Source organism: Eublepharis macularius, chromosome 19 (assembly GCF_028583425.1).
Source record: "Eublepharis macularius isolate TG4126 chromosome 19, MPM_Emac_v1.0, whole genome shotgun sequence".
Classification (NCBI taxonomy): domain Eukaryota; kingdom Metazoa; phylum Chordata; class Lepidosauria; order Squamata; family Eublepharidae; genus Eublepharis; species Eublepharis macularius.
Window position 1 is genome coordinate 13,643,709 of NC_072808.1, and position 19,854 is coordinate 13,663,562.

Here is a 19,854-nt window from a genome sequence, read left to right on the forward strand (position 1 = left end):
TAGCTGCTGGAAGCGAGGAGTGTGTGTGTGTGTGTGATTTGCATTTGGACAACGGAAGGGGGAATGACCCTCTCTTTCCTCAGGTTGTTTTTAAATCTAAAAGAATAAATGGGGGATCTGTTGACGGTTCTCCAGCCACAATGTCTACTCCAGCCCTTGATCTACAGAATTTTGCACCCCCCAACACAAATGGGAGTAAATCAATTCAGTGAAGTATGTGATTGGGGGGGGGGGAATCAAATGGAAAATTAACTTCATGGGAATGGACACAATGCCAGCAAGGAATCCAAGGTCAGTAATCAAATGTATATTTAAAATATTTAAACTCACCTTTGAGCAGTATTATTTCCTCCTTTTAAGGCTATAGACAAGCCATCTAGTTAATCCAAAGAATTTGTTTAATCTCTGTGGTAATCTACTGAATCATAGGGACCTAGGGCAGGAGATTTTTGGATTGACAGACCTGTTAAAATACTTGCCTAAATCAAAAGTGGATGTTTCTAAAGCCAAATGCAGACAATACTTCTAGTGGAAGATCTATATTTCTGTCTTTTTGGAGATATATAGCATAAGTACTGGGGGGCATTCCTCTCAGTGCAAGAGATTATTAGATTAAATAATCTCTCAGCAAAATCTGCCCATGGAGGGAAATATAACAGGTGACAGAAAACCTGGTTCCTTGAAAAAAATAAAATAAAAATAGTCACATCTAGAATCCTAAACAGGAATATCAAAATGGATCCTTTCAAGAGATGAACACAGCTGGACTCGAAGTGGTATTCTCCACTATATCCAGATGTCTCTTCCAGCTATCGACAACCAGAATTGACTTCTAAATTAGCTCTATTCTCTAGTGGCAGATCCCAGTGGAACACAAGAAGTAAGCTCAAGGCTGATGCAAGGAACCGGCTGTGAGGTAAGCTCTATGGTAGACCAAACTTAAAGGTTTGTTCAAAGGGCACACCTGTAGAAGGAGAGGTTTGTTGACTGAAATGAGCAGAGTATGTGGATGACATATCCACTTGGATTGAATAGAAACTATGAATGGTTTTCTCATTATCAGAATTAACTGATTTCATTAACAGAAGCAAACTGATCTCATTATAAGAAGTAACTGATTTGCATCTACTCCCTTCTCCCCTTACCACCTATATATATATAGCCAGTTTCTTCTTATCCTCCATGCATCTGACGAAGAGAGCTGTGGTTCTCAAAAGCTTATGCTACAGTAAAGTTGGTTAGTCTTCAAGGTGCTACTGGCACTACTATTTTTCTATTTTTATATCCAACTGAAGAAGTGAGCTGTGGTTTGCGAAACCACAGCACAAATTTTGTTAGTCTTATAGGTGCTACTGGACACTTGCTCTTTTCTATTTGCTCCTTAAGTTATCATCTTCATTCCCTTATGCCATGCAAGTAGGTTCACTCCCTTTATTTTTGTTCATTGGCTGCAGAGTTTGAAACGTTTCTGTCAGCAAAGATGTGCAAAGAACAAGTATGATAAGGTAGTCATGTGGTGCATAGGCACTGAAGTCCCACCCCAGCCTCTGTCAATCTTTTTTGAGCACCTCTTTGTCTTCTGAGGCTTGCCCATCGGCCTCGAGGCATAACTTTTCCCGACTTAAAATGAAAATGAAAGCCAAGATGCAACTACGTTTTTTATAGCTTTATGGTCAACAATTCCATTGCAAGAGCTCTGATTTGCACGGGGGCATGCATTATATACTACATATAACTTCATTGCCAGGAAAAGCTCTGCATGTGCAACAGGGAGAAAAATATAGACCGCAAACTGAATCAGAGAAACACACAGGGCTTTTTTTCTGGGAAAAGAGGAGGTGGAACTCAGTGGGTTGCCAGCACAGGGGGCAACTCCTGGCATGTGCAAAGTGTGCACACGCTCCCAGGACCGCACAATTATGTCACTTTGGGTCAGCTGGAACAAGGGGGAGTTTTTTAAAGTTTAAAGTGCCCTTGGTGAAAATGGTCACATGGCCAGTGACCCCAACCCCTGATCTCCAGACAGAGGGGAGTTTAGATTGCCCTCCATGTGCTGGCATGGAGGGTAATCTATACTCTCCTCTGGAGAACAGGGGGTGAGGCCATCAGCCATGTGACCATTTTCAAGAGGTGCCGGAACTCCGTTCCACTGCATTCCAGCTGAAAAAAAGCCCTGGAAACACAGCTATACACAGTCTTGCTGAGGGCCAAGCTACACACGACGAATGACACGTGAACGGCAAGTGGATTGAGTGGAGGGCAAGTGAACAGGGAGAAATACACTTGCCGTTCAAGTGTCATTCGTCATGTGTAGCTTGGCCCTAAGAGGATATCAATATGGACGCTGAGTCAGGAAGTAATTTATTTCTTTACTTTCCTCCCATCAATCTCCATAAGGCTCCCGTTACATCCCTGTTTCTCAGGCTGTAGATCAGGGGGTTGAGCATTGGAGTGATGACTGCGTAAAAAACAGCCACTATTTTGTCCCTATCTGTGACAGTCTTTGCCTGAGGTTTCAGGTATGCAGCCAAGGCAGTGCCATAAAAAATACCCACCACAGCCAAATGAGAGCCACAGGTTGACAAAGCTTTCCCCCGGCCTTGGGCTGAGCGGATGCGCAGGACAGCCAGACCAATGCGCCCATAAGTCACCAGGATGAATGCAAAGGGGAACAGAAGAGTGAACACACTTGATATCAGCATGTTAAGACCATTGGAATGAGTATCAGAGCAGGCCAATTTCAACACTGCCTGGATCTCACACGTAAAATGATTCAACACATTGCGCCCACAGAAGCGTGCTGGCATGCTGAGATAGGGTACGATGGTCAAAAGGAAAGAGATGATCCACAGGCCGACTGCCAGCATGTGGCACACCCTTCGATTCATGATTAAACTGTAGTGTAGAGGGCTGCATATTGCCACAAAGCGGTCATAAGCCATCACAGCCAGCAAGAGGCACTCTGCCACTCCCAAAAAAACAGCAATGTTCATTTGTGCCAAACAGTTGCCCAGAGGTATAACGGCTTTGTCTCTGATGCAGTGTGCCAGCATCTGTGGGACAGTGGTGGTGACATAGCAGACGTCGATGAAGGAGAGGTTGCTGAGGAAGAAGTACATGGGTGTGTGGAGGTGTGAATCTACCACAATTAGCAGCACAATGAGACCATTCCCAGCTATGGTGACTGCATACATTGCCAAGAAGAGGAAAAACAAGGCAGTACGCACACGGGGCTGTCTGGAGAGGCCCACGAGCACAAACTCAGCCACTGTGGTTGCGTTATCCCAGTCTTCCATATTTCCTGAACAAGAGAAATAGAGAATTATAGTATAATTGCTAGGAAATTTCATCCTACAGTCATGATTATTCACTAGTTTGTTAAACATTTATATGGATAATCAGGTTAAAAAAATCTTTTTTTGTCACTAAGTTGTACCCAGAGTGGAAAGAACATACGTGCAAATACAGATGCATGTATACCTTTTCAATCTCCCCCACACCAATCTCTCCAAAGCAAAACATACAATTAAAGCTTTACTAGATGAATCTGTTTTTTTCCATTGAAGTCTGCAATTGCAGACCTCTCGAAAAAGCATGCTGATATTAGGAAAGATACCAAATTATAGTGCAAGAGAGGTCTGTAATCAAATGCAATGGGAGAATTCATTTCAACTACCTGTTACTTTCCATCTTGATTATTTCCCACTGATCGAATAGTTTAAGCAAAACAGAAGCTCTACTGCTGCTGAGCCATTGCCCAGCCCTCCTCATTTCTAAGAAATGCCCAAGGAAATGGGCATTCTGGTATATCTTCAGCATTGCAAGAGGAATTCATTCACAATGAGTTCTGAATTATCCTACTTAGTTTAACTTACGAAACCTACACTGAGCAACCTACTGAGGATCTGCATGTCCCCAGCAAAATGGCAAAAAAGGAGACGGGGGGGGGGGGGACATTGCGTCATGTGAATCCATGCTCCACCATGAAAAAAAACAAACAAGAAGGTTGTAAGTTTGATCCCCTGTTCTTATCCCTGTGTAACTAGAGCTAAAGTTTAGTTGTGCATCTAAGAGCAGAACTACAAGTGACAAAAGGCACAGGTTGGACACTTGTCAGCTTCCCTCAAGTTTTGATGGGAAATGTAGGCAGCTTGGCGGAATGTTGGACAAGTGACAGTTGAAAAGTCCATTGGACAGCAGTCGGAGATCCAAGCTGCAAGACCAGGATGCCTACATTTCCCATCAAAACTTGAGGGAAGCTGACAAGTGTCCAACCTGTGCCTTTTGTCACTTGTAGTTCTGCTCTGTGTGTTCCAATTCCTATGCCATTTCTGCAGATGCAACAAATGCTTCTGTGAGGATTGATTGATTGTTTCATACATACATCTTGCACGATGTTTTCTTGGCAAACTTCTGTTACAGGTTGGTTTGCCATTGCCTTCCCCAGTCATCTACATTTTACCCCCAGGAAACTGGGAACATATTTTACCAACCTCGGAAGGATGGAAGGCTGAGTCAACCTTGAGCCGGCTACCTGAACCCAGCTTCTACCAGGATCGAAATCACGTTGTGGGTAGAGCTTGGACTGCAGTACTGCAGCTTACCACTCTGCACCACAGGGCTCTTTTTCACCAGCAAAATGGCAAAAAAGAAGATAGGAACACATTTATTTTATTTTATTTTATTTTATTTTATTTTATTTTATTTTATTTTATTTTATTTTATTTAGTCAGCCTTTATCACTGAGACTCATGGCCAGTTATACAATGTGGGTTGATATGATCATTTTCAAGGACATTTGAATAAACAATGTAATAGGGTCTATAAATGCAAATCTGGAAGAATTTAAAACCAGCAGAAATCCAATATACACTTGGAGAAAATGATAATTGGAAATTTGTTCCATTTACACACATTTGTGTTTGGTGAGACCTTCATGAACGTTGGTCCTCCATCCCAAAAGAAAAATATAAACACCACCATTAGATTAAACTGAGGCTTGATTTAATTTTTATTTAATTATTAATTTATTATTCATAATTACTGAAGATTAATTATTACAGGTAAAATAAACCAACCGATGGGTTTGCTAGTGTGTGTACAATCTCAGAGCTGCTGTAGCACAGTGGTTAAGTGGTTCGGCTACGAATCAGCACTCTACTGGTTCGAATCCCACTTCTGCCATGAGCTCAGCAGGTGACCTTGGGTCAGCCCCTCCTCTCAGTCCCAGCTCCCCAACTGCATTGTGAGGATAATAATAACACTAACTTGTTCATCATTCTGGGTGAGGCACTAATCTGTCTAGAAGAGCGGTGTATAAATGCAGTTGTCATCATGGCTCCAAATACTTAGCTGCTAACTTAGCATCTCTTTGCTTGTCTTTACCTCTACGTCAAAAATTGTACTGAGAGATGCCATCGATCAAAACTGCTCCTCTGCCCCAGGCAGTGTGAAAATTCAGACCTCTATCAGCAGTGCCAAGAAAGCCTCCTTCTCAGACTTTCAGACAGGATGGCACAAATGGATACATCTCCCTATCCTATGGCACCTCAGAGTGAATGTATGTTTTGTTATCTCTTTCTATCTGGTATTTTATTTCTAATTAATTCGACATTTGATTAATTTAAAAAATCACTGACCTCTTGTCTTGCTAAGACTTTGACAGAATCACTCTCCTGTCCCTTTATGACGGGGCCTCTCCACAGGTTGATCCCTGTGTCCATTTGAAGCAAAGAGCCAGGTCAAAGGAAGTTCTGTGCAATATGAACACAAACTGGTGTGCATAGCTGTTAAAAAAAACCCACTCAAGTCTCCTCCTTTGTAGGATTACAACAAGCTGAGTATTTTAATACAGCAATGCTGGTACCTTCTTAGGACAAAATACCATCATCTTCTCTGACAGGAACTCCAGCTGTCCGGAAAGCAGGAAAAAGGACTATTTTAAACAGAGGTATTGAACAATAGAAAGGCTACAAGTCTACAATCCCCCCCCCCCCAACCATGGCCGTTTCCAGACGGCTTACCTGCGCGACATCGCACAAAACTCGCGCGAGAAAACGCGATATTTCGCGTTTTCCCCGGCACGATCCGCGACGTTGCGGCATGGAGCGGCTGCAGGTAAGCCGTCTGGAAACGGCCCATGTCTGTTTTGTTGTTGTTAATGTTCATTTTTTGTGATAGGAACACATATGTGTAATAAGTTGGGGCCTTTGTCCAAAATATCAGTGGATATTAACTATGACTGGTAACTTAAAATTCCACATCAGCCGGAGAACCTCATGTAACATACGAAATTGATCCAAAGTTGATGGAATGTCTGTCCAATGTTATCTCTACTTCCCCAAAAGGATGTTAATTCTTGCTATGCAGAGAGATAAAACAGCCATTTGCCGATTTTGGTTTTTGGAGTTTTTTTTTGCATAATGGAAGGATTTTATAACCTTTTGCTTATAAAAATCTGGGTGTCACTGAATAGCAGCATTAGTTCTTCAGCTAACATCTAAGCTCAACATGACAACAGAACTTTAACAGCATGTCCTACCAGCTCTTTGTTCATATTTTTTATATTTTTTTGCAACATCAAGCCTGAAGAAGGGTTCCGGAGAACATGAAAGCTTGCAAACTGTTATGCATAATTTGGCTGGTCCCCATAAAAAGTATTATGGTGACTGTGTTTTGGGGGTTTTGTATAGTTATCTGTATGGTTTGCTTTCAGTCTGCCTGTGGGCATCAGGTATCAGAGAGAAAATGCTAAAATAGGAGGAAATTTGGTCTGCTTCAGCTGATCTCTTACGTTAGCCTATTTCCCCTCTTTGATTAATAATTTATCTATAAGCAATAAATGTTTCTAATGATCCAGTTCCAAGGGCATGCTCTCACCACAACTGAAGTAGCATTTGTTTTTAGGAACTGTGGAAAAGCCATCTAAATGTTCATCATGACCGACCTCGTTCCAGACCTTGTTTCATTTAAGAAAACACAAGAAGTCATGCTCTTTTCTCTGCAAAATGCTTTCTTTGTCTCTTGGCATCAAATCTTTCCATTTCTTGTCACAATAATATCATTAACAAAATGATTTCTCACGTTCTCATTGAATAACTGTTCAATCTTAAGCAGACTGGAGTAACTCTTCTTAGGATTGTACTGTAAATATATGACATTCAATGTCATGCATGCTTATTTAAGTCCTACAGAGTTTATTGGGGATTTCTTTTATGCATGGATGGGATTTTATTTTGTGATCTTTGTCACAATTCCTGGGAACAAAGAAGACCTATGATACTGAGCGAGACTTCCTTCCAAGTAAAAATGTTTAGGATTGGTCTGCATTTCAAAGTCCACTCTCCCATCATCCTTCTACAAGAACTTTGTTAAAACTGGATGAGGAAAAAGTGTAACCACTCCAGTCCTACAAGTTTAGTTAACATTTTCTACAAGACTGAATTAAAAACAAGAAGTGAGTTGTTATTCTCAAGTGTTCCATGAATTTTGAAGGAAAAAAAGAGGCTGTGAGTTTCACAAGATTTTGTCATGTAAATGATGCTAAAATCAGATTCACACTAGACATCCAGTGGCGAGATCAGGGAATCAGTCTCCACCAATACATAAGACCTGTGAAGTGCTTATTCCTTCCCAAACCCACAACTTAAGAATATAGGAATGTGAAGCTGTTTGAGAGTCTGTCAACTTCAGTTGGCTGATTCCGCACACGTTGGATAATGCACTTTCAATGCACTTTATCAATCGTTTGAGGTGGATTATTTGTTCCACACACAAAAAAATCCATTCCAAATGATCTATAAAGAGGATTGGAAGGGCATTATCCAACGTGTGCGGAATCACTCATTGTCTACTTTGACAAGCAAGAGCTCTCTGGAATCTTAGACAAAAGTCTTCTACATCATGTACTACGAGATCATTTTAGTTGGAAATGCTAGAGACGGAACATGGAGCCATCAGAAAGGATGATGCTCTGCCGCTGAGCTGTAGACCTTTCTCAAGGGGAAGATATGGTCCCATCTCCAGGTGGAACATCAGAAAAGCCTTGTTGCATCAGACCAATTCTCTAACAAGTCCAGCAACCTATTCCTCCTTGGTCAATCCAACATTAGAAATAAAGAAGGCTTACACGCAAACTTAAGGCTCCCACCCACCCCCGAAACCTCAGCTGAAAAAAAATCTAGATGGAGAGATGTGAATTGTAAGTTATGTCTCTGAAATGAATTCTCAATGCCTCAAAGTGAACGTTGGATTTATGACAGTTTCATATATAACTTCATAGATTTTTTTGACAAAGGAAGTCTTGATGGCCAATGGCCTAAAGCCAGATTAAATGTTCTGCCACTAGGAGAGTTAACAGGTTTTTAGGGATCCCCTTTTCTAACCATTTCTATGATTGTAAATCAGGGAATCTAGACACTATTTGGCACCTCTTTACTGACTGCAAGAAGCCTGTAATCGCCAGAGATAAATGGATCTCAGTACACATCCAGAAATGGGGGTGTGATTTGAAACAAGAAGTAGTTGCAAAACGTTTAGCAGATACAGACCCAAGCGTAACTTTTGCTGTGGCAAAATTTTTTTCAATGGTTTTTAGTGATTTTCTCTCTTAGCGACATATTTTATATTTTGTAATTAATACTTGGCTATTTGATCAACCATTTTATTGAATTGAATCATTCTGTACTTTAAATTATTGAGCATGAAATAAAGTATCTGAATCTGACGGCCAATAGTGCAATCGTTTTTGGAATCAACAGGAAAGAAGAGACTTTAAGAATGAATACAGCATGCTTTCCAGTCCTGAAAAACACCAGGCGAACACAATACTCTACATCCTACAATGGCCCTGCAGAGAAGATTAGCATATCAAGCACCAATCCATATGCAAAAGAACCTCCTCAGGATACAGTGAAGCCTCCCTCCATTAGCATTCCATACCCTGGGAAACTCTTACAGGATGACTTAGCCCAAACCCACCTTCCTGAGTAGATAGAAATTACCTGCCAACATCTTCTCCACACTGTGACACTGAGAGATCTCTGTCTTTTGGTGCTACACCTCTGAAGATGCCAGTCACAGCTGCTGACGAAACGCCAGGAACTACAATGCCAAGACCACGGCAATACAGCCCGGAAAACCCACAACAACCATAGTTTTTGGAATCATTAGCAGACGTGATGTCATACCTTTTAGGAAATCCACCTAATACGAACGCAAGTGAACTAAAAACCTATGAACTATATTCTGCAAATATTAGGTGAATAGTGTTATTTAAAGAAATAAACAAATAAAGATGCATCATTATTCTTACTTCATCTTCATCCTCTATTTTGTTGCAGCCAAGGGTGACGAGCCAAATCCAGGATGGTGTCACCAAAGAAGTTATATTGTATCCATGGCCATTTTTAAAGGTATGATTTCATTCTGAAGGCCACAGCTTTCTTTGGGAGCCCAGAGGGACCACATCCCACGGAGACAATTAGCCAAGAAGACTAGAGCAGAAGCTCAAAGCAGCAACATGAGATTGCATCAACTGTCTTCACATTTAGTCAATGGGGACATTTCTCTAGATAACTTTGGAAATGCATCAGGTGGTGAAGGAATTCACTCCCGGGCTGAGCTTTGAGGCAAAATCCAGTATTGTTTTGTTTTTGGACTGTCATAATAAGACATTACTTTCATCTGCCTTTCCCTCCTAGGATTAGAATTCCTAGTGAAATATTAAATTCACAGGATAAATTCAAAATTTGAAGATTCCTCTGCAAACAAAACATACAAGGAACAGCACGAGAATTCCAAGCCTTAATGGCCTGGATCTTTGGAAATTTCCGGCTGGGATTTCTGTCAAGGGGTGTGTGATTTTCTCGCATCCCCCATTCCGTTGAGTCTCCAAATGCCCCTTTGATTGTTATTCCTTGTGACTAATAAATTGGCAAAAGCCCCCTATGTAGAATTAAACCATTAACAATAGATCACTTTTAAGAAAATGTTTTTTTTAATTCAAAGTGCGCTTTGTGCATTAATTACATACAAAGATCATGACACGTATAGTACATCCATAAATATATACAATGATCTGCAATCCACAAATCCAAAGACGCATACATTCCATCAGGGGTCATTTCCTAGAAAAAGAACTGCAGGAACTCATTAGCATATCTCATTAGCATATGCCACACCAGAAGTGTGTCAGAAGGCAACATTCACCCCTCAGGCCCCTTTCCCCAAAAATCTCCAGGTATCTCCTTAAAGCAGAATGAATTAAAAGCAGCTTATGTTCCTTTGGAGACCAACCCCACTTAGCTTGCACTCACTCTCTCTCTCTCTCTCTCTCTCTCTCTCTCTCTCTCTCCCTCCCTCCCTCCCTCACAAGTCACACATGAAAATAAAGCAGCAGAGCAAAATGAATTCAAAGCAGCTTACGTTCCTTTGGAGACCAGCCCCACTCGGCTTGCACTCACTCACTCACTCACTCACTCACTCACTCACTCACTCACTCATTCTCTCTCTCTCTGGCTGCTTCCACACACGTTGGATAATCCACTTTCAATACTCTTTAGTGAACATTTGAAACTAATTTTCCATGTGTGGAACAAAAAATCCACTTCTAAAGGATTACGAAAGTGCATTGAAAGTGCATTATTCAACGTGTGTGGAAATGGCCTCTCTCTCTCGAGTCACACATGAAAATAAAGCAGCAGAGCAGAATGAATTCAAAGCAGCTTACGTTCCTTTGGAGACCAGCCCCACTCGGCTTGCACTCACTCACTCACTCACTCACTCATTCTCTCTCTCTCTGGCTGCTTCCACACACGTTGGATAATCCACTTTCAATACTCTTTAGTGAACATTTGAAACTAATTTTCCATGTGTGGAACAAAAAATCCACTTCTAAAGGATTACGAAAGTGCATTGAAAGTGCATTATTCAACGTGTGTGGAAATGGCCTCTCTCTCTCGAGTCACACATGAAAATAAAGCAGCAGAGCAGAATGAATTCAAAGCAGCTTACGTTCCTTTGGAGCCCAGCCAGGAGGAAAAGGAATCACGTGGGTAGGACCAAAATCCGTGAGCCCTTTTCAGATCTACCAGAACGCCGTTCCAGCGCATTCCGCCTCGAAATGAGCCCTGCACTCCATCAATTCTGCTTGAAAAGATTTACAAACATTTATATAACTGAGATCAATGACCAACTACTCCTGAGTATAGAAAGCTGTAAAACAAGCTGTAAACGTATGGGAGATAAAGTGCAAAGAGTGCTCTGCAAAAGGCAAGCTACTCTCTGTTAATATGTCCAGTCCTCCAGTCGACGTCTGACCCAAGACGTCCCTGCCCTACGGACAATCAGCTGTACTTTCACACTGTGCTTCTTCAGGGGCAAAATAATTCACTGAATATAGAGAAAATATATACAAGTATATAAATATATGCACATTATCCTCCCATCAAAAATTTATAACAATCATTACTACTTACTATACAATTTATTAGTCGTATATACCCCCTATATTTGGCCTTTTTCTATTTAGTTTGTTATTCCTTGTGGACAGGGACCTCTAGGATTATCAGGGGAGGAAGTAGAGGTCTACAACATGAGTGGAAATCAAAATGCCCCCTTTCTATAAGCAGAAATCCTCACTGGATCCACCCTTCAAGAAGTCTATCATTTAGGGGGGATTTACATACTCCATAATTGTGTTGTTCCTCTTGCAGTAATTATTAAGCACTACACTGGTCTGTGGCTTCAGTAGGTATTTAGAAGACAGGAGAGTTTTTTAAGTGTTAAGAAGATACCCTGTTCATCCTGGGAAACCTGAAAGAAGGTATTGGCAGACATTCTATACATGCACCTGAGCTCCTTTAAAGTTCTACCAGGGCACAGACGCTTGTGCTTTGAAGTACACAAACAACACGGTATAGACTGATGGCAGGCTTCCTTCTTTGTATCACTCGGGAAGAAAAAGTTACCCTTTGCAAATCAGAATGGGTAATCAAACAGAATGAAATACGAACCTTTAAACTGAATGGAGTTCTCTATTTATGATATAGTGTGCATAGGATGTGTTTTAATATACGGTAAACTATCTAATTATCTAAGGGCCAAGTTACAAGTGACGAATTACACTTGAACGGCAAGGGTATTTCTCCCTGTTCACTTGCCCTCCACTCGATCCACTTTCCATTCAAGTGTCATTCGTCACTTGTAGCTTGGCCCTCAGTTTACCAGATTAATTTTCATGCCATGATGGGAGGAATATCTGAATGACAAGGTGTGCGGGGAGATTCATTGCATTGCGACATTGCTGTGTGGAGTCTTCAGTGTTGTTGTGCTTCCATAGCAAGTGGGGGAGGGTTTGCTGGTGTCTCTTCCCGGCTTCTCTTGGTAATTGCGTCTTGAGCTGCTTTCTACCGTGGATCTCCATAGGGCCAAGCTACACGTGACGAATGACACTTGCCTGGCAAGTGAACAGACTCGCGTGTATTCCTCCCTGTTCACTTGCCATTCACTTGCTCTCCACTTGATCAAGTGAATGGCAAGTGAACAGGGAGGAATACACTTGGGTCTGTTCACTTGCCAGGCAAGTGTCATTCGTCACGTGTAGCTTGGCCCATAGTCATGTAATGTGCTGGTGTGGGAATCTCTGCAAACATACCCTGTTCCCCTGATTCCTTGCACATAGGGCCAAGCTACAAGTGACGAATGACACTTGAACGGCAAGTGTATTTCTCCCTGTTCACTTGCCCTCCACTCAATCCACTTGCCGTTCAAGTGTCATTCGTCATGTGTAGCTTGGCCCAAAGTCTACCTTTACCTTGAGCTCTGGAGGTTCCGGCTCCATAAAAGCTCAGTGCAACAACAACAACAACAACAACATTTGATTTATATACCATCCTTCAGGACAACTTAATGCCTACTGAGAGCAGGTTACAAAGTATGTTGTTAAAAAACAAAACAAAACAAAACCAAAGTATGTTGTTATTATCCCCACAACAATCCCCCTGTGAGGTGGGTGGGGCTGAGAGAGCTCTGAGAGAGCTGTGACCCAGCTGTCTTCAAGTGAAGGAGTGGGGGGAAATCAAACCCAGTTCTCCAGTTTAGAGTCCTACCGCTCTTAACCACTACACCAAACGGGTGTAGCGTGATGATTTATGTAAAATGATTGGGAGTGACGATGAATCTTTGTGAAATTTACAAAGCAAGGGGGCCTACCATAACTGTTATTAATATGTGTCAGGTGATCCAGAGCATGTACCTGTTGATTAAGGAACTAAAAAGGATATTGCAGGATATGAACAATGTCTCTTGCATCAATTGGCTTAACCTCCTTTATCACTATGTCCCCTGGCAAGGAACATCACTGTTTAATTACTTGTTGATTAAAGGCGTATTTCCTTTTTGTCTGTAGAATCATTTCCTTTTTTTGGTTCTGTGAGGATTTCTGTAGAATGTCTGGGAGTGCTGAATCTGTCTTAAATTTACAAAGCAAGGGAGCCCTGCTGACCAGAACTGTAACGAACATGTGTCAAGTGATCCAGAAAATATACCTATTGATTAAGAATCGAACAAGGATCTTGCAGGATGTGAACAATGAGCGGGACCACAAGTGACGCCTGACACAGGTTGGACACTTGCCAGCTTCCCTCAAGTTTTGATGGGAAATGTAGGCATCCTAGTCTTGCAGCTTGGCTCTCCGACTGCTGTCCAATGGACTTTTCAACTGTCACTTGCCCAACATTCCGCCAAGCGGCCTACATTTCCCATCAAAACTTGAGGGAAGCTGGCAAGTGTCCAACCTGTGTCAGGCGTCACTTGTGGTCCCGCTCAATGTCTATCTGGTCCAGCATCCTTTGCAAAGAAGCCCATTAACCAGAAGATGGTGTGCTGGAAATTGGCCAACGACCTGCTGCTGATCCATACATCTGATGAAGAGAGCTGTGGCTCTCGAAAGCTTATGCTACAATAAACTTGACTAGTTTTAAAGGTGCTACTGGACTCTTTGCTATTTTGCTGGATGGTAGCATACGTTCTGCTCACCTCTGCCCTGTAAGTGTGCCCTTATCACAGTGAAATTTCTAAGCTCATTATGAGGAAAGGTCAGGTTGTTAATGTCATAAGGGTATCGGTTTACCCACCCAAATACATTCCTGGAAGAGAATACTAGCAGGCTACCGATTGGGTGGTGAACACATGGCATACCGCCCCTCCCCCAAACATGGGAAATAATGTCAAGAGCTTCCAGTTTTAATTTTTTTTTTTTTAGAAATCCACTTACAGAAAGTTCATGTTCTGACATATTAAATTCTTATTGAATGGCTGTAAAAAGCACTGATACAGAGCCTCAGGAGTTTGATTTGACCTTTTAATTTGATGGACAATAAACTGGACCTCACTTACAGCATATGGTATTCAGTACACCTTTGCTTTAATTGCATAGAAATGTTTTAACATCAAGAGGATATCACTGAAAAGTTAATCTGATTTCTAGTATGACCGTTTAATTTTTCACATTTCAGTCTAAAATAGATGTTTTCATTCACCATGCTGAAAGCTGCACCAGGAAATTGAAATGTAGTCTATCGAACTCCAAACAATTAAAGAAATAAATGCATGTTTTACTCAACTCCTCTGTAGAAACAGAAACACTACAGCACAGCAAAATAACAGTGTCAGCCAATGTGTACCCTTAGAAGCACATTAAACAGTGTATCCTAATGTGGATGTATATTCGAGGAGCATTGCTTTGTTTATTTAAGTGGACGGCTTTGATAACAATATTTGGAAGTTTTGATACCAATATATACTCTCATAGAGATCCTTAGGCAACAAAATGTATTAAATCTGGAATACCCATAATTTAGAGACTGTGGAGAAACTTTGGACTTTGAGGAGCAATTGAAGGTGCCGCTACAAAATGGCTGCTACGGGAGGCACACAGGCTCACACAAGATTACGGAGGATGGGGAATATAAACAAACACACACACTGAAGAAAACTAACAGTGCAAGCCTCAGAAGAGTAACTCTTGATTTGATCCAATCTTGATTTATCTTTATCTTTATTTTATTTATGTTATTTACATTTCACCATTCTCCCTAGGACTCAAGGAGGAACACACAGAGTGAGTCAGTACGATCAACCGAATGAGATGTCCAACAACCAAAGCCATAGGATTTGCACTGTAGCAATGTGGAATGAAACAGAAATCAAGAGATCTAAAGCAGAGCATAAGTATTATCATCAAGCATTCAATATGAAACTTATCAGAATGCAAGAGTACATGGCCCTATCTATTCTCTATTTCTACATTTCTAATATCTATTTCTTCGATGAAGCTTGTGATGTAATTTCTCAGTCGTTGTCCTCAACTGAAAAAATCGTTGCTTTTCATTTCATTTATCACTCGGTATACGTGAATTTCTTCCTGTTCTTTAGTCGTCATTCACTTTCACTCATCCAGTGTCAAAATTTAGATTTTGATCTGCTTGGGGCATTGCTGTAGGCTTGTGTTATTATGAAAAGCACAGTGGTGTTATAACATCAACAATATTAAGCATCAACAACAACATTGAGCAATGGATATTGGCAATTGAAACACTTTATTTCTCAACGTTCCTCCCCACCAGCCTCCATAAGGCTCCCTTCACATCCTTGTTTCTCAGGCTGTAGATCAGGGGGTTGAGCATGGGCGTGACAACCCCATAAAAAACAGCCACTATTTTGTCCGTATCTGTGAAAGTCTTGGCCTGAGGTTTCAGGTATGCGGCCAAGGCAGTGCCATAAAAAATGCCGACCACAGTCAAATGAGAGCCACAGGTTGATAAAGCTTTCCCCCGGCCTTGGGCTGAGCGAATGCGTAGGACAGCCAGACCAATGCGCACATATGTCACGAGAATGAAGGCAAAGGGGAACAGAAGTGTGAACACACTTGTGATCAGCATGCTAAGCCCACTGGCGTGAGTGTCAGAGCAGACCAATTTCAGCACTGCCTGGACCTCACATGAAAAATGATTCAACACACTGCGCCCACAGAAGCGTGCTGGCATGCTTAGATAGGGTATGATGGTCAAAAGGAAAGAGATGATCCACAGGCCGACTGCCAGCATGAGGCACACCCTTCGATTCATGATTAAACTGTAGTGTAGAGGGCTGCATATTGCCACAAAACGGTCATAAGCCATGACAGCTAGCAAGAGGCACTCAGACACACCCAAAAAAACAGCAATGTTCATCTGTGCCAAACAGTTGCCCAGAGGTATAATGGGCTTGTCTTTGAAGCAGTGCGCCAGCATCTGTGGGACAGAGTTAGTGACATAGCAGACGTCGATGAAGGAGAGGTTGCTGAGGAAGAAATACATGGGTGTGTGGAGGTGAGAATCCACTGCAATTAGCACCACGATGAGACCATTCCCAGCTATGGTGACTGCGTAGATGAACAAGAAGAGGACAAACAAGGCAGTACGCACACGGGGCTGTCTGGAGAGGCCCACGAGCACAAACTCGGTCACTGTGGTTGTGTTATCCCAGTCTTCCATATTTCCTGTACAAGAGAAATAGAGAATCATAGTATAATTGCTATGAAATTTCATCCTACAGTCATGATTATTCACCAGTTTGTTAAACATTTATATGGATAATCAGCACAAACTCGGTCACTGTGGTTGCGTTATCCCAATATTCCATATTTCCTGTAAGAGAATTGAGAATCTTAGTACTATGTGCCTGAAATTTCATCCTAAAATGTGCTTATTGTTAAATATTGAGATGGACAATCAGGTAAAAAAATATCCTTTTTTGTCACCAAGTTGTACCCCAGTGTGGAGAGAATATACACGCAAATACAGCTGCTATACATTTTCAATCTCAACCACACCAATTGTTCCAAAGCAGAACTTAAATATAAAGCTTTACGTAACGTATCTGTTTTTATCCATTAAATTTGCATTGCTAGAAAAGGCATGCTGATATTAGGGATTGTAGTGCAAGAATGAGCTATAACCAGATGAAACTGGATAATTCATTTCAAATACTTGTTATTTTGCATCATGATATTCCCCATTGATCTAAAAGTTCAGTTGGTACAAAATTTCTGTGCACTGTTGTGTTTTGTTGCTGGAGAAAAATACACTGCACTTTGTAGCAAGTGAGGGTAAGCAAATTACAATGTGCTCCAAACAGATCAAGGTAATTTTGTTTCAAAGGCTAAAGGCAACTGAATATTTGTTGTATGTGTTGACTTAAACACCTTAATAAATGTTGGCTCTGGGTCAAACTAGAAATTACATTTTAAAAGAAGTCAGTTCCTGGTACCCCAGATTAAAAATAGGGAAATCACTTCCCCTGGTGCTACTTCATCTGGGGAAAATGGTGTGAGTTGGAGAGTTGGAGCCCCTCTGACCCCACACCACAATTCTGAGCCAAATTGGGCTCATTTGTAAAGAGCCATTCCTCAAAGCCGCTGCATTGGTGCCTGGAGAGTGAATTGGGTCTGGGGAACCCATACCCACCTGTTAAAAAAGGTCACATCCAGTTTGGCCCTTAGGCTTAATGATTGTTTTCAGTGCGGTACCCTCCAGTCTGAGGGCCAAGCTACACATGACGAATGACACTTGAACGGCAAGTGGATTGAGTGGAGGGCAAGTGAACAGGGAGAAATACACTTGCTGTTCAAGTGTCATTCGTCATGTGTAGCTTGGCCCTAAGACCATTCAAATCTCTGGACTTATACTGGAAGAAGTCTGTTTAGGATTATACAGTTAGACGCTTCAGAAATATTCTGCCCCAGAGTTCATTCACAATGAGTGATTAATTCTGAATTGGAGCATTTTATTTTTTTGAAAATACCTATCCGAGCTAATAAATACTGTCTCTCTGAGGGCCAAGCTACACATGATGAATGACACTTGAATGGCAAGTGGACTGAGTGGAGGGCAAGTGAACAGGGAGAAATACACTTGCCATTCAAGTGTCATTCGTCATGTGTAGCTTGGCCCTTATTTTCAAGGTGAAAAAAGAACATATTATGTTAGCTATTGTGTACATTTTCATGCATTTGTTTTTCCTGACCGTATTGTGAACTAATTAGGGCCAAGCTACACATGACAAATGACACTTGAACGGCAAGTGGATTGAGTGGAGGGCAAGTGAACAGGGAGAAATACACTTGCTGTTCAAGTGTCATTCGTCATGTGTAGCTTGGCCCTTAGTCTTCCACCCCCAAAGAAAGACGTGAACACATTAATTACATTGAATTAAGGCTTTATAATTATTTTATTTAATTCTGACTAGTTATTGATAATTAAGTATTATAAGTCAACTTGAGTGGGCACCCAAGGGTGCTTGGATTCACCCGTGTTTGTGCAATCCCACCTTGGCTCCAGCACTTAGCTGCTAACTTAGTAGCTCTTGGTTTGGCTTTGCCTGTACCTCAAAAAATGTACTGAGAGACACTCTTGATCAAGGCCGTTAGATGAGACAGCATGAAGATTTAGGGTTTCACTAGCTGCACTGAGAAAGTCTGTTTCTGAAGCAGTTGGATCAGACAGCCCAAGGTTTCCAGTTTGGGTACGATTTCCCATCCTAAGATACTTCAGAGCAATGGTTGTTGTGGATTTTCAGGGCTGTATAGCCGTGATCTTGGCATTGTAGTTCCTGACATTTCGCCAGCAGCTGTGACTGGCCGGAACTACAAGCTGTGATTGTCAGGAACTACAATGCCAAGACCACGGCTATACAGCCTGGAAAATCTGCAACAACCGTCGTTCTACGGACGTGAAAGCCTTCGACTATACTTCAGAGCATTTGTGTGTTTTGAGTCTTTCTCCCTGGTTTTTTTATGTTTTTACATTGCTGTTTGAGTAATTAAAAAAGCACCAACCTCATCGGTTGTTAAGACTTTGACAGAATCGTTCTCTTGTCTATGATGGAGTTTCTCCACAACTTGATCCCTGTGTCCATTTGAAGCAAAGAGCCAGGTCAAAGAAGATTTTGTGCAATATGAGCACCAACTTGTGTAAATAGCTGGGGGGGGAATCAAATCAAGTCAAGTCACCTCAGTTGTAGAACTACAGCTGGCCCAGTATTCTAACACAGTAAAGGATGAAAATGACACCAACTTCTCTGACAGGATTTCCAGCTATTCAGAAAGCAGGGAAAGGGGACTATTTTTAACAGAGGTATTATTGAATGATAGGTGGAGGGCAGGTGACATGGTATAGCCTGATCTTGTCAGATATTGGAAGCTAAGCAGGGTCAGTATATGGATGGGATCTATCAGTGGATACTTGCTATGACAGATAACTGAAACTTTGGACACCAGTCACGGAGCACAACTACCTCATGTAACATCTTAAATTGATCTGCAAAGCTGATCCAATGAAGATCAATTGTTATCCCAGCTTTGTTCTTTCCATTGAAAAGAGATTTTAGTTTTTCCTAGAAACAGACCTATAAGGGCTATTTCTTGATTCTGCCAATGCAAGTGTGTTATAGCCTCTTGCTCATCAAAAGCTTGGTGTCACTGAATACCAGCATTCATTCTTCAGCTAAACTCTACACAGATTACACCAGAATTTTTACACCATGTCCCAACTCCCCGCCCCTTTGCAACATCCAACCTGAAGAAGGTTTCTGGAGAACCTGAAATCTTGCACATTGTTATGCGCCATTTTTCTGGCCCCCATAAAACAGTCCATAAACAGTGGATGTGTTTCTCATGACCCAGTTCCAAAGCTGTGATGTAGCTACAACTGAAGTAGCATTTTGGTTTTTGGATGGCAAAGCCGCCCAGCTGTTTGTGACATTACAGAGCCTGTTTCATTTAAGTAAATACAAAAAGTTATCTCCTTGAGCAAA

At 41.6% G+C, this 19,854-nt stretch overlaps 2 protein-coding genes across 2 annotated transcripts; both read right to left on the reverse strand.

Moving 5' to 3' along the window:
- Window positions 1–2,369: 2,369 nt before the first annotated feature.
- On the reverse strand, window positions 2,370–3,296 carry LOC129346453 (olfactory receptor 13H1-like). Its single transcript, XM_055003805.1, has one exon. It carries the CDS (start codon window positions 3,294–3,296, stop codon window positions 2,370–2,372), a length of 927 nt encoding a protein of 308 aa, XP_054859780.1.
- A 12,303-nt stretch (window positions 3,297–15,599) lies between these two features.
- LOC129346454 (olfactory receptor 13H1-like) lies at window positions 15,600–16,535 on the reverse strand. The gene has a single exon (XM_055003806.1). It carries the CDS (start codon window positions 16,533–16,535, stop codon window positions 15,600–15,602), a length of 936 nt encoding a protein of 311 aa, XP_054859781.1.
- Between the last annotated feature and the right edge of the window lie 3,319 nt (window positions 16,536–19,854).